At 40.6% G+C, this 15330-nt stretch overlaps 1 protein-coding gene across 7 annotated transcripts in view; it reads right to left on the bottom strand.

The window, feature by feature from the left end:
* Positions 1-3586: 3586 nt before the first annotated feature.
* The window catches only part of CELF1 (CUGBP Elav-like family member 1), a 62302-nt gene continuing 50558 nt past the window's right edge, over positions 3587-15330 (bottom strand). For all 7 annotated transcript variants that reach the window (XM_066187923.1, XM_066187928.1, XM_066187922.1 and 4 more), the window contains exons 12-14: positions 15132-15317; positions 14128-14271; positions 3587-12456 (exon numbers count right to left, since the gene is read on the bottom strand). In XM_066187923.1, coding sequence (XP_066044020.1) covers positions 12329-12456; positions 14128-14271; positions 15132-15317 — 458 coding nt within the window. In that variant the 3' untranslated portion in view covers positions 3587-12328. The remainder of the gene's footprint in view (positions 12457-14127; positions 14272-15131; positions 15318-15330) is intronic.

The raw sequence follows: 15330 nt of genomic DNA, 5'->3' as shown, positions 1-15330 counted from the left end.
ACTTGACAGTCTTTTATGATGAATAACAATAAAGGCACAGAACAGACATCTGCATGTTTTGGTTGCAGGAGAGAAGTGTTAGCCCCATTAAAAGATAACTTTATGTTTTCCACACTCTGTTGAAAAAATCAGACTGGTTCCTCTAGGAGTCACATTTAATATTCTCATCAATGTGCTGTAGCCTTGGTGGTTGAGAGATTTATTCAGTCCTTCTCAAGAAGATACACCAAACCTGGGGGGGGGGGGGGGGGTGGTGTTGGAGAATGCTACAGGAATAGCTAATGTTTTTCAGATGCAGAAGCTCCAAGAAGCAGTGTTATGGTCCTTTTTCTGGGAAAAGGGAAGCAATTTGAAGTTTTAACAGATCTGCCTGCAAAAGCAGTCATGTCTCGCACTGCCTCCCTGTGTCTTGGTGAACTTCCTGGCAGTTCTTCCCCAAGCAAAGGCAAACACCTACAGAATCAGCTCAAAGGGTACCAATCAGACTACCCTGGTCTGTCAACAAAAAACCAAGGGAGCCTTCCTGAGGTAATATCCTTAAGGAAAGCAGAACACAAAATAAGGAATGACAGTCTACCTAGAGGATCACAGCAGTCATGATCTTAAGAGATTACATCTGTCCTTTATCCAAAATTCTCAGAAAAGTATTTCAAAAAGAAGAACATTTTAAATTGTAGAAGGGTTTTGCTACAATAAGACTGATTCTCTTTTGGGAGTCATATACACTATGATATTTGCATTATTTAACTTAGCTTTCTTTTTCAGAGATGTAATGTGCTAGATGATATTTCAGCATAGACTATATGTGGTCTCAAACTCTGGGAGTAGAAACTATGGAAAAATCTACAGAAGCTGAAGAAAACTAATGGTGAGGCATGGCTGGTTAATGTGTGAAAATCACTTCAGCAGCACTGTTAAAAATATTAGCTAGGTACTTTATAGATTTTAGGACTTGCATGGAAGTCTGATTCGGAATTTTAAAAAATCTCTCCTCCTTGCAGTAATTCTTATATGTCTCTGTGGGTGTAGGTGGTAGGATGGAAACAAGATGCAGAAGATCAGTCCCCATGGAAAGCATTAATAATGGTGAGGCCATTCAGATTTCTAGGCTTGGAGAAGTTAAGAAGCCAGGAAAGCAGTCACTTTGAAAGCGGGCGGGAAAGGAGCCTGCTACGTAACAGAATCAAGCCGGGACTCAGGAATGGGGAAAACAAAAACTGTGTCATTCTGGGTAGATTAGACTTTGCAAAATTAACCTTCCACAGGTGAGCTGCCTGTAACTCAAACTCAGCCTGAGATTCTTTTGGACCACATCAGCAAAGCGATGCTCCCTTCCCCAGACAGCATAGGCAAAATGAAGAGGGTTCTTTTCAAAACCCATCTAACAGATGATCTACCCTGCATTTTGTTAACCTCACTTTTACCTCCTTGCTCTTGAGCACCATGAAACAGTGCTTAGTTTCTTAGGAATCAATTCGCAACTCTCACCTGTGGAGATAAAAACACCCTAACAAAGTTAAGAACTACATCCATCAAGTTCAAACTGGTAATTTTCAAAAAACCAGGAACATGCTCTGATATGGAACATACCACTCTGAGCCCAGCAGCAGCTGCCTAAATAAGGAGGGATAAAAGATCAACATCGACTGCCTGTGCTACTTCAAAAAATGCAGTGGCATCTTTCTGTGGCTCAAGATAGCTGTAATTCATACAAGATTCAGGTACAGCTTCTACAGTTAATCCACAGTTTCTCCTCAGGAAGTGCAAATAAATTAGTCTGAATGGTGCTTGGCAACATCAAATTAGGGAATCTTACCTGTCATTCATGCAGTGTGGCTCATTATGTACTCACTTTGAAGAAGTGACCTGCTTCTCCTCCTCCCCACTGCTCTTCATAATGTCCCTGGTGACTCCTGGCCATGTGAGGAAAGCAGAATGTGGCGGGCAAAGTAAGGAAGACTGGAGTCAAAACAAATAGTGAAAGGTGGAGGTGGATGTGAGAGGAAAAAGGTTTCTCCTAAAACATTCCGCATCAGGATTTCATCTACAACTTCGTGTATTTCCTACAAATGCTGATAAATATAACAACTCATGTGAAAATGCTGATTATTTTCAGAGATTAATACACTGGCTCTTAGGTGTAGTTTGATTGTGTATTGATTGGTGGTGGCCTTTTAAATTGAAGAAAAAGCCTTCAAAAAATAAAAAAAACCACTGATCCAAGAGGGATCCGGTGACAATTCTGTAAGATGTAGCTGACAAAGCTTTGATTGTGTAAGACAAGGTGAGTGAACTTTCTGCACACGCTGGAATCTTCCATTCTGCCTAAACAACCCCTTTTTCTGATTCAATTGTTTCTCTCCATCCTTGGTGTCAAGTTGTATATAATCCGAAATTGCTCCAGCCTCTCTTCTCAACAGCTGCAAATTAACTGCAGGGATCCCAGCACAGCCTGTAACAGGTGGCTCCGCGCCTCCTGCCGCAATTGGTGCACTCAGGGCAAGGAATGCAGCACTGAATCCTGATGCTTTGCAAGTCCTCTCAGATTTACAATCACGTAGGAAGTGATGGGGTGAAACAGAGTATCCCAGATAACACAGGAAAAGGACACGGAGGAGAAACATGGCTGTCCTAAAGATGCTTGCAAGTCTCCAAGATGCAAGACAGCTGAAGGAAGGAATAACATCAGGGAATTTTGGGAGCTTTCAGAAATGCAGCAAAATCATGGCCATTGTGGTACTTTCCTTCTGAGAGAGGTAATATTCGTGTCAAACTTGTGGCAGGTTTCTAAAAGAATTATACTTTGGCTATGCCAAATACTTTTTATTAATTTGAAATGAGGTATCATAAAAGACATCTTATTAAAAGATATCTTAGTTCTAAGAGCAAAGCAGGTAACCTTCGCTTACCACTAGTAAGTGATCTAAATCCATTTGCAGTTTCCCTGTGTAGTATTTCCAGGACCAGGAGCACTGGGGGCTGCAGGTACCTTGATGCTGCAGAAGCAGGATAGATTCAGCAAGCTTGGCTGTGTTCCTGGAAGGGGAAGGAGGCGGTGGCAAGTGTGGGGCTTGTGAGAGTGGCAGCAGCTGGTGCCTCTAATCCCACACGGCACCACGCACTCGTGCTGCTCCTGCAGAGCTGAGGGCTGCTGCTCTGCCCAAGGCACTGAGCCCCTGAAACACCCTGAAGCACAAGTGCACAGACAGGCAAGTGGCTGCACAGCACCAGTTCTGTGAGGCTGGGGATATGCTCACTCCTCACTCCCAAGTGTTGCACATATTTGCATTATCCAAGATCCTCAGCTTTTCTGTATCTAAAGGGGACTTGACTGTCAAATGACCCAAAATGGAGGTATATCAACCAGAAAACCCTTTCCATTTCTACTCAAAGTAGCTCATTTACATAGAAGTAAAAATCCAGGGCAATAATGTACATCCAGAACAAGTGGTATTGGGCCATGCATATTTTTGTGTCTCACAGCTAAGAAACTGTAAAATAGTTCTCTCATCTCTCTCTTCATCTTCTCACACTTGGACCCCAAAAAGAACCTCAAGTTTAAGACACAAATACAACACACAAGGACTCTTCTCAAACAGTTTAATAGCAAATAAACAAAGGAAGGTACCACACTTGGCATATACAAAATGACTTGTTGTCGGTGTGTCTGTGCAATTAAAACAGCTTTAAGTTGCCCTTTGGGACAAAAAGAAAAAAAAACACACACACAAAAGGAAGAAAATTCCTTTAACACATACTCGCTTGTTCCAAACTTGTAACAAATCTTTTCATTTTTAAATCCACTACACAAACTCTGTGATCAGATCAGAAAAGCAACACGCGCTCCTCTGCTTTTTAAACCATTAAAGTAAAATCTGTAATTCTCTACAGAGTACAACACAATTTCACACAAAAAGACATTTTGTTTTGCAAATCAAAACAAGAAAAAAAGGAACAGCTCAAACAAGGTAAAGAAAAGCATTTCTACGACTGAACCACGACTTCGAGTTGATTAAATCCCGTTAACTGCAGAACAGACTCTACATTTGGTCATAGTGGCAATTTGTTTTCTCGTCACATTGTGAATCACTTTACATTGTTTTCTAGTAGAAAAGGCAAAAAACTGTACAAAACCCCTAGTGTTAAATACAATGTTTGTACCAATAAAAAAGCCCACAGGTTTGTCTCCAAAATGTAAATTTTCTTTTTAAATTATTCACAAAAAGCAGCCAAAAATCAGAAAGGCAGCTGCTGCTCCACTGTCTCAAATCCATTAAAACCACCACAGAACGATTAAAACAACCAAAGGAAGAAAAGGAAAGAAGAAAGGAAAGAAACACCCAACATTTGGCATTTTGGTTTTCTTCAGATACTTTTCCACAGGTTTCCCCCAAGGTTCCTTACGGAACCAAATGCACACGTACAGAAATGTACTGGCAGTTCCTCCATACACTGCAGGGTATCAGTGCCCCCCAGCACGCAGCCCTGTGCATTCAGACTGTGGGACTAACAGCAGCCAGCCCCCAACCCTACCTCCCAAATAAATGAGTCCCTACCCTTTTTCATTCAGCCTCACGATTCACTCCCAGGTACATGTACCATATTCAAATTGTTCTCTTTTGTAAGCAGATTAAGGACTGTCTACACAAGTCTGGCCAATACCTAGTGAGAGTACAATATCCTCAACCAATTCAGGAGCAGGATAGAAAACAATCTTTGCATCTTTACATTATCCCAAACACTGGACAAAATTAAGATTTTTATCCAATCAAACTCTACTCATTTTCTCAGCAAAAACCCTTCTCCTGGAATTCCATTTCACATTATTTCAACTGTTAAGATACCTACACTAGCTTGCTGCTGCTTCTGACTGAAACTTCATCACAGCACACACTCTTCAGGTGCCTTCATCTAGAAGCTACTTCCCAGTTTCTACCTGTGCAGATGGTACGTAGGGCAGGGGAAGCCTGCTACCCAGAGAGCAGTAACCTGTTCTAGTTCATCCTGCAAGCCAGAAAAACTGCTCAGCTCATTACCCAATTAAAAACGAAACAAAAACTAAAAAATCTCCGCAGAGATTCCCCAGCTAAGGCCCTTGAAAAGAGAGCTGGGGATGGTACCCTGTTCAGGTAACAGCTTCAGAGGCTGTTGTATTGTGCTTGTCATTTGGGAAAAGAGCCAGCAATTGTAGGACCAGTGTTACAAATGCTTTCTCTGGGATATTTAAAACACTTTATTTCATGAGCGAACCTAGATCCTTGCAGAATCCTGCCACCAAACTCTGACTGATGGTGTTAGATTGGGGCTGGACTTCACAGAAACATGCCCTGAGTTGTACAAAATGCTCAGCGTTTGAAATGAGCCCTAGCTTCAGATAGCTTTGGGAACAGAAAAACTGTGAGTTCCCCCACCTTCCTGCTCCCAGCTATCCCCTTCCACCAACACTTCCACTAGGGGAACAGTGTAACCAAGCACCCTCAGAGCTTCTGACAGCACTGGAGATGGAGCAAGGTCCAGGCGCTCTGTCAGGCAGACAGTCTAAGTGCACAGGTAGATGCTCTCAGGTGGCTTCTGATCAGATATTTGCCATACCGAAACCACCAATTTAAAGGATACCTTTGAAACCCATTAAATTGCTCAGTTTTTGCACAAACTATAGAAAACAGAGAGGTGAAGGTGATATATACGAGGGTGTGAAGAAAACAGCAGGAAACATGCACAACATTTCTGGGCACTATCTTAGTTTGAAAGATTAAAACAAAACCATCACATTTTGCTGAGGAGATTGTAGTTACAAAAAAACCAAGCATGCCAGAGCTTAACAAAATACAACATCAACTTTGATCAAATTTTCACTGCAGACTGATAATCACACGGAAGCAGGGGAAAAATAAAAATAATAATAATTAAAAAAAAAATCAGTAAATGCCAGGGCAAAAATGTAGCTACAATCGGAGGAAAATGTAGTTCAAGTGTTTTCTGTTGATGCCACTTCAAGTCACAAGTTTGAACTCATAAAAACACATGCTGTCTCCTCAAGCACAGAAACCAGATCAGCAAAATGTGACTAGGAAGTCTTCTGAAAGATTGAGTCACACCATATAATTGACTTTTTCTTCGAACTGTGTTTTTAAAACTAAGCACACAGAAAAAACTAAGCCTAGAAAGTGATTGGCTGTATGTTCACAGAAATACAAATACTCCACAAGGTATGCTAGCAAGGCTGCTCTGAAGACAAATTACAAAGAATCAGATTCACAAAATCAAGTGGTTATCTTACGAAGGTCTAGAAAAATAGAAATTCTTTTATATTCAAATGCAAGTTTAAATATTCCCCTTCAGCAGTCTTTCTAGCAAAACCAATTTGGCAGCACAAAAAAAAAAAAGAAAAAAAAATAAAAGAAAAGAAACAAACATAATAAAAATACACATCAGCATCAAAGGTCAACACAAGGTCAAAGGTGAGAGTTCAAGCATCAGAGAAGCTGAAGAGACAAGGATTTGGACGATGTACTTGAACGCCACATCGACATGCTTTAGGCACAACGATGAACAAACGGCAGGAATCTAGAAAAAAAAACAAACCAGAAAGAGGGAGACCCACTGAGTTACACAGAGCAGTACATCCAAACACGGAGAGAGAGAACAAGAATGGGCACTGTACAATGAGATCTCCTGGGGAAGGGAGTTGACAGGGAAGGGCAGCACATGCCAACGATGGACAAGTAAAAGTCAAGGTACATGAAGGACACCAAGTAAACATCAAACTGCCAGAAACCAAATGAAAGCAGAGGCCTGGATTTCCCTCTCAGCACCCAGTCTGTGGAGCATTCCACAGCCTAGTGATACACTGGTTAGCATGCATTCACCTTGCCCCGTGCCCAGTGTGTCTACTACCTCTGTGTAGAACAGAGTAAACTCCCTCCCCAGGAGACTGATTCCAAAAAATATGACTCCAGGGCAAACACTTGCCCACAGCGACTGAGACCACGAGAGACAAGACAGAGGACACAAGGGATTCACAGGTGGTTTGACATTTGAGACTTTTCTTGCACTCTAACATGGGAAGTTCTTAGGCAGTAGTAGCCCAGCAAATCCACGTTCTTTCCTTTAGCTAGTCTCTTCTCATTCCCTAGAAGCCCATGTAACTGGGGCTGGGTGATTTGGAAAAGGGGAAAAAATAAGATTATACAAGACAAGAAGCCCACACATCAGAGAAGAATTCCTTAAGACTTGACTGCAAGTTAAGACTTGTCCTAGCTGAGCACTTGTCAATACCATTAGACCTGCACAGGGATTTTCCATTCCCAATCTCTTATGTAACAGCCCTCAGCTCCCTGGCTTCATGAGGAGGAGTTTCTGGGCTCTGAGAAGCTCTACAGTCACTGTTGCCAGTTTGATGAGCAGAAAAAAAAATGTGTTTCCTGAAATTTTCTTGAAGAGTTTATAAAAAAATAATTCTTCTATTAAGTGACATAAATACCTCTGTTCCCTCCCCTCAGCTTGTGAGCTGCAAGAGGCAAGGAACATTTTGGGATGAGAGTGGGAGGCAGAAGAGAGAGGAAGAGGTTTGTTTTCTTATTCTGCCTCCCCACACCCACAACTCCCCTTTAGCTCCTGTTTGTGGCCTTAATCTTCAGCACATCTCAAAGTTTCTGGTTACAACTAGAACAAGGTGAGATTTGCATATTATCTAACATAATTTCAGAATAGCAAGTGTTGCATTCTTGTTCCAAAGCAACAAGAAACACATTGTCTACTAAATCAGCAACACTCCTCTTATTAGAACTGCTGAGATTAATTTGCTTTCCATGCTTTCCAATAAAGGGAAAGTACTTTAGTATAGAGTTTAAACCAACTCCAGCAGAGTACAATGAACTCTTGCACTTTTTTCTATATTTCAAGAAATACTCTAGATATTTGCAGATAGGTGTAAGAACTCACTCTTAAACCAGAAAAGCAAATTCATCATGAACTGAGGCATGAGAAACAACAAGAAGCATGAAATCAAGTGACATCTTAGCATGCACCGCTGAAATCCTCTGTGTGATTTGTCTGGGGATTTTCTTGATATGGATTTTTCAAATATTTCACTCGGCTATGTTGAGGGCAAAGACTGAGTTTTATCAAAGCCCTGTAGAAAGACTGGCCTATAAAAAGAGAACCAAGAGATACTGGACAAGGTCTTAATGACTTGGAGAAAGTTATTCCAGTTCGTCCTTCTTTTATTCTCACAATAATGATAATTCTGCCTTCTGTGTTTTTTATTTTGTGGCAGGTATGCTAGGGATATCAATCATCTTTAGGATTATTTGTCTGCAACAAGAAGTTTTCAAAGTACTTTACCTGTTCATAGTTGCACCCTTCATTTGCAATTTGCTTTATCCAAGTTGTTTTTAGGTATTTCCAAATAAAATAGGAACAACTTCATTCTGCCTGTTGTTCTTCCCTAATCTGCAGCCGTTACCAGTTCAGTTAGATTCAGCTTGCGTGACAGAATTATCATAATATGTGACTTTCAGTATTCAGGTAAAAAGCTTTTTCCTGATAAGATGCATTTTCCAGTGAGATTTTTCTGAGCTGGAATTTTTAAATAATGCCAGCTTTGTATTAAAAAGTAGTAAAACTACAAAGAGCTACCCTATTTTGGACCATTGAGTATCTAGAGGACTGAAGAAACGATGATTTTATTTAGTATGGTACTGACACTAAGCAGTATCAGACTTAAGTCACAATTCTTTCACCTTATTAGAGCAGTAAAATCAAATATCTCCTGAGAAAATTAATAGATCTATGAAGTAGACCATTTCCACCTTGTAAACTGGAAGTATTTTAAGTATTTCCTGGTGGCACACATAATAAGGAATTCTATTTCATCAGAAGTTCTTTTAGCTTTTCTTGTAGAAAATCAGGATCTTTGGTTTTAAGCATACAGCACACTTTGTCCATGTGGCTGCCTCAGCCAACCTTCTGCAGTTTATGTGAACTCCCCCACCTCTTATCTTACTATCCAGGAAATAGAGTATTTGACGCTGATTTTATTTGCACCTGAATGAGAGCGTGATAATTTAAAAGCCCCAAGTCCCCAGAATCCCATACTTTCCTGCCAATAACTGAGGAAGAAAACTGGCTTGAGACTGAAAAGGCAAGAGCAACCTAAATCCCCACAATCAGCGGCAGCCACCAAACAGACACAGAAATGTTGACTTCATCTGATCAGTTTTGTTATCAGAAAAAAAATCTGCCCAAGTCACAAACTTGATACATTTATTAACTTTGGCAACATACACATTGATACACCGAGAAAGGGAAATCTGAAACAAGTAACACAAACAGGGCAACATCTTCAGCTGGTGAAAACTGATGCAGCTCTACTGCATTCAGAGAGCTGAACTGCATTGATTCAAACCATCTGAGGATCACATCTTTTAAAATTTAACCTGCATAGATTTACTTTCTTTTTCTTTTTGGCAATACTTACAGTTACGCCAGTAAGGCACAAGAACTAGCCCAAGTTAGGTGTCTTAAGGTGATTATATCTGGGAGGAGTCACTGATCAAACTAAGCCACAGTGTAAACTGGTGAATCTCCTAAGTTTAACAGGAGTCACACCTATTTGCAACAATGCCAAGCTTGATCTGTAAGTTACAGTATTGAGAACACACTATAGGATGAAGAAGCTAAAATATCTAATTTTGGGCAACTGAAATGACTAGTTAAGAGGCCAGAGCATCAGGTTAAAAGAAAAACAGGACAAAGGTCTTGGATAGTACAGTGGGGTAGGGTGCAAAGAAGGTAAGAGTGACTGTAGAGACCCCAGAGCACAGTGCTCTCCTCCACTGGTTCACAGCATTCATCTTCCTCATTTAGCAGTTGTTGGGCTGCAAACAGGCCACTGAAAATCAGTAGTTTCAATCATGCACATCATTATGTGTGTAAAACAATCACATTCAGGATTCTACAAAACCCTGGCCTTTTTTTTTCCAGTGAAATAATTTAGATAATAAATATTCTCCACCCTGGAGCGGTATAAAACTTCTATAAAAATAGAAACAACATTCTTGGTTACAGCAGGATGCACTTGGAGCAGTTGCTCCCAACTACATTTTTTTAATGTTTTTTTTTCTTTTTTCCTTTTTTTGAAAAGTATATAATTTATATATATATATATAAAAAAATCCCATAATCACCCTGGAGGCCTTCACACTCCAACACTCTTTTCTCAGAAAACCAGGACACATCTTTCCTATGGTGCAGAATTCAAGTGTACATGGTTCACTTCAGTGTATGTTTACGTTTCTAGAGAGATTCAAATAATTAACATAGAAGGGTACCACATGCCAGCATAACTGGGAAATTTGGCAATCTGGCCTTTGAAACTTTGTCACCACAAAATTATTTGAATAATACTGACAGATTTACCTGTCTGCCATCAGTGTGGACAGACTGCCATCAACTGTTTGATTTTCAATCTAAGAACTGGAAAGGGCTCCCCTTGGATATTACATATCAGGCCTTGCAATTCTGAGGTTTGAGATCCCAGAGGGCCCAGTCCCCGGAAATGCCCAACATTCCCAACAGACCGCCGCACACAAGTGGGGATTCGGACCTGAGATCTCAGGTTTGATGGGTTCAGTGCTCCTCCTGCTGGAGTAGAACACGAAGTCCTGACCCCACGTCTGACCCACACACATCATTTAGCAGCTGGCTCCCAGACTGCAGTGTTAGCTGATGCCCTGGGAAGCAGCCTTACAACCCAGGAATACAAAGAAAACAAGGAAAAGGAGATATTATGAGGTAAATTGATCTTCTGTTTAAGACACAGAAATTGTAAACTTCCTCTTGTGACAGAGGTGGATTTTGGTGGTTATAAAATGGAACTCTACACTGATTTCTTGATACAGCTCAGGCCAGAGTGTCAAAAGTCCTTTGAGCCCCCTAAAACCAGTGAATATCAAAGGCCTTTAGCAATGCACTAGCAATTTCACTGGTGTGCAGAAAAAGTGTGTGTTCAGTTAAGGGGTGTGTTCAATTTTCCTTCAGTATAAAAGGTAACAGCTTGTACCAAAAGGCAGAAAAAGATTGAATGGCTCAGTACTCTGGTTCCATAGCTCCTCATTTAGCCTGTTTTGAGCTGGTACACAACCCCTTAAAGGAAAACTGCAGTAGAGAGATACACTTAATTACTAGACCAAGTCACTGCATGAGTTTTGTTCATTAAAAAAAGAACCAACAAAAATCCCAACAAAACAGGAAGTTAGCATTTCAATAAACAATCAGCACTTACATTAAGCTTATGAAAAAGAACTCAGAGCAATCTCTGCAGAAAAAGGACATTATTCCACAGAAACGGGGAATGTGATCAACTGTTAAAGAAAAACTGTCAAAAATTTCTGCAGGTTACCGGGGATCTAAAGTTTCTTGTTTCCAGACACAGATGTATTCATCCAGACTAAGCTGCCTCTACCTTTCCACAAAACCTAGATGAAGTACATAGGTTAAGTTTTCTTATACATGGAGAAATTCACTGCACTTCATTAACATTCCACTGTAGACAGAGAGTGAAATTTTCTGGGCAGAGACATTATCTAATGGTTTTATAAAGTGCTGTGTACATTCACACTGCTATATAAACACTAGTTTATATACAGCAAAGAAAAAAAAAAAGAATCACTGCAGTTTTCCTTTGGCTTGTTAATGTGTTCACCCTTTTAGCCCATCTCCTGATTTAGAGATGATTTAATAAATCCCTACCGTGGCATACAGTTAAGGAAATTTCAAAGAGTGGATGTGGTGTAACAAAGGCTACACAGAGTTGGTTCTTTCTCACCCAGTTCTCTGTTCTCCTTGCCCATCTTTGTTTTCATCAGCTGTTCTGTGTTATTTCTGCTTTCCCTTCTCCTCTCTACCCCAAGGCAGTGTGGTGTCAGTTTCTGCTGCTCCCTTTAACCTTCCCTCCTCACCCCCAAGGAGCTGGCATTGGTCCTTCTCAACACACACTGGTTACAAACACAGCAAACTTCAAATAAGGGAGGGAAAAAAAAAACAAAACAAACAAAACTAAACAAAAAAAAAACCCCTCAGCGATATGGCACCTAAACTCCAAAGTAAAACACTGGAAACAAAAGCACAAACTTGTCCTCCATCCGAAGTGGGATTCTCAGCAGAGGCTGCAGCAGAGTCTTCAAGGGAAGATGTGCCAGATAGAAGGCATGGATCAGCTTCCAGGACTGTAAAAACACAGCCTTAGGGCTTCGAATCACTAAGTGCGCTCCTCTCCAACTTACCAGAAGATCCTTCTCACTCCAGTCCCGGAGGGGAGGGGTGCTCAGTATGGCTTGCTGTCATTCTTGGAGCGCTTGAGCTGTACTTTCAGCCGCTTCATGCCGATCTGGAAGCCGTTCATTGACTGAATGGCAGCCTGCGCAGAGACGGGATTGTCGTAACTTACAAAACCTGAGGAGAGGAAAGCACACAATAATTATCCCATGCCACAGCTGCCCCCGATGGCTGCTCGCAGCTGGAAATGCAGGCAACTCACAAAGTCACAGAGGCTTACATGACGTGCCATTTTCAGAAGCTCACAACTGTTTTAGACTCCTCATAATAACTTTTAAAGGCTCTCAAACAAAGCATTGCTTTCTGACATATGGAACTTTGGCCAGAAGATATACACAGCTCAGGGAATTAACACTTTCTAGTCTATCAACAAAATAAGTACTGCTATTTATAAGAACTCATACCTGGGAGAAAACCAAACCTGGAAAAAGCTCATCCAGATGTAAAAGCTCATTAAAGATACGAGACTGAAATCACCCTCATGACATTACAGGAGCAGATTTGTTTGGAGTGAAATAGCTGCCAAGGAAGGGTAGCGCTGGTACCACTACTGTGTTTGGTTTGCTCTCAGATGGGAGGTTGCATATCATTCCTGGAAAAGATGATCCTGAAAATAAACTTCTCCAGTGTTTTGAAGGAGCCTATTTTAAATAACTCCACTCAATGTCTGATTGAGAATAACTCCTACTCTAGGTCAATGGCTATGTGTCCATAATATGTAGGTGTTACAGCTGAATGATCAGCATATTTTTGTGTTCTGACAAAGCATCAGATTGTCCACATCTTTTGCCTCACATAGGAAAAAATTCAGGATTTTATGTACACACAAAGCTATCAAAACCATAGAGAAAGGCTCACCTCTCCTATTCCATCACAAGAAATCTCCATCTATCAAAAGAGTCATGAGAGCTTATGGCACTACAAAAATGCAATACGGTACCTACAATAGCTATTTATAAAGATATTAATAGAAATAATTCATAATCATAATGTACGAAGTAATAGATACAAATTATTATTGAAATTTTTGAAAAGACAGGAAGAGGAAAGAGGAAGAACTGTCTCAGGATTACAGTCTGCAAACACAAATAATAATCACAGAACATTCTGAGTTATAAGGGATCCATAAGGATCAAGGAATCTAACTCCTAAGTGAACGGCCCAATAAGGGGATTGAACCCATAACCTTGGCATTATTAAGCACTGTGCTCCAACCAACTGAGCTAATCTCAGGGAGAATTATCCACGGCCAGAACACTGTAATAGGGCACAACAGTATGAAATTGTGAAAAGTAAAAAGTCACATTGAAAATCAGAAAAATACAGTTTATTGCTGTTTGGTTTATTTATTTTTTAGGAATATAAAGAGATTCCCTACTAACTTAATATCTAGACTAGACAATATACTGAAAAAGAGATTACTACAAAAGCCACCTTTTTACAGATAATGATATATAGAATGAGAAAGTATCCCAAGTTTGAATGGATCCACAAAGATAACTGAAGTCCCCACACGGGATACCCTGAGAATTACACTGTTTATCTGAGAGCACTTTCCAAACACTTCTTGAACTCTGTCAGGCTGGTGCTGTGATCATTTGCCTGGGGAGCCTCCACCAATGCCCAAGCACCCTCTGGGTGAGAAACCTTTTCCTAATATCCAACCTAAACCTCCCCTAACTCAGCTTCAGGCCTTTATCTCGAGTCCTGTCATTGGTCACCCGGGAGAAGAGATGGATGTGTGTCCCACTGCTTCCCTCTCGTAAGGAAGCTGTAGATCCAACATACCAAAACACTTGCTTAGATTGGTCTGCTTGTCAATGAAAACCTTGGCAGAGACGACATTTCCAAATGGCATGAACATCTGCAGCAGATCCTGATCCCCAAACTCTTGGGGAAGATGGTAGATAAATAGATTGGCTCCCTCTGGACCTTCAAACAAGTAGGAAAACAAATTCAGAAAGAGTATGGATACCACATACCCACTGCACAAAAAAAGGTGGAAGAGACAGTCAAGACAAATTTTCTAGATAAAATAATGAAACAGCTATTCACAGTACTGCAGAGCACTTGATTTCTGAATAAACGAGCATGACCCTTTGCTGGGATTGATCACTCAAATAATTCTAGGTCTTTCTGACCACTTTTGTTTGTACTTTATACAAAACTGGTTCACAGATATTTGCTGTAATGACACCTGAACAGTAAGTCTGAGCGCTAGATGTTGACTGAACAAAAAATGGCTATGCAAAACTTGTGGTCGCAAAGCAACTAAGTAAATTTCCAAACAAAATACAAATAATCACATTGCTTGTAATCTGACAGATTTTCTTCTAAACATGCTACATTCTGCTGAAAACTTACTCCTACATTCCACATTACTTTACACTACATATTAAATTTAACCTGAATCTGAAGAGTGAAAAGACTCTTGTAGCTGTTGGAAGAGGGGAAGGATGGAGAAAACAACATTAACAAAACCACATCTGATTCTCTGACAGTGGAATGTATCAGGTTGTAGGCTCATATTCTTCTTCCCTCTCAGAACATGCAGGAGGAGTATGATTAAGGAAGCACTTAAGACTAGACAAACCCCATGAGAAACATCCTGTATAAAAACTACTTTGGGCAGCCCTTAGTGGAAAGTCCACAGACCATTTTTATCTTCAGTAACACCTGGATTCTAAAAAAAATGGCACCAAATAAAAAAATCTGCAGATAAGGTAGGTGCAAGGGCTAAGCTTGCTCTTTTGAAAACCCCTTTCAAGTAGTTTCTACCACTTTCTGCCTACCTTCTTTTTGACTTCCTGCTGCACCAATACTCTGCTGTGTTAAGAGACTCTGGTTATAGAGTGTGGGCAGTGCAGCAGCAGCATATTGCTGGATTCCAGAATAAGCCTGTGTGAGGGCTTCCATTGTGCTACCTGTCCCATTTGAGAGACCACCACTGCCAAGTCCTCCATTTAAGGCTGCCATTCCTGTATAAGAAAG

Source organism: Chamaea fasciata, unplaced genomic scaffold (genome assembly GCF_029207755.1).
Source record: "Chamaea fasciata isolate MVZ Bird 193981 ecotype frontalis unplaced genomic scaffold, bChaFas1.0.hap1 SCAF_7, whole genome shotgun sequence".
Lineage (NCBI taxonomy): Eukaryota > Metazoa > Chordata > Aves > Passeriformes > Sylviidae > Chamaea > Chamaea fasciata.
This window is presented reverse-complemented; position numbering and strand designations above follow the sequence as displayed.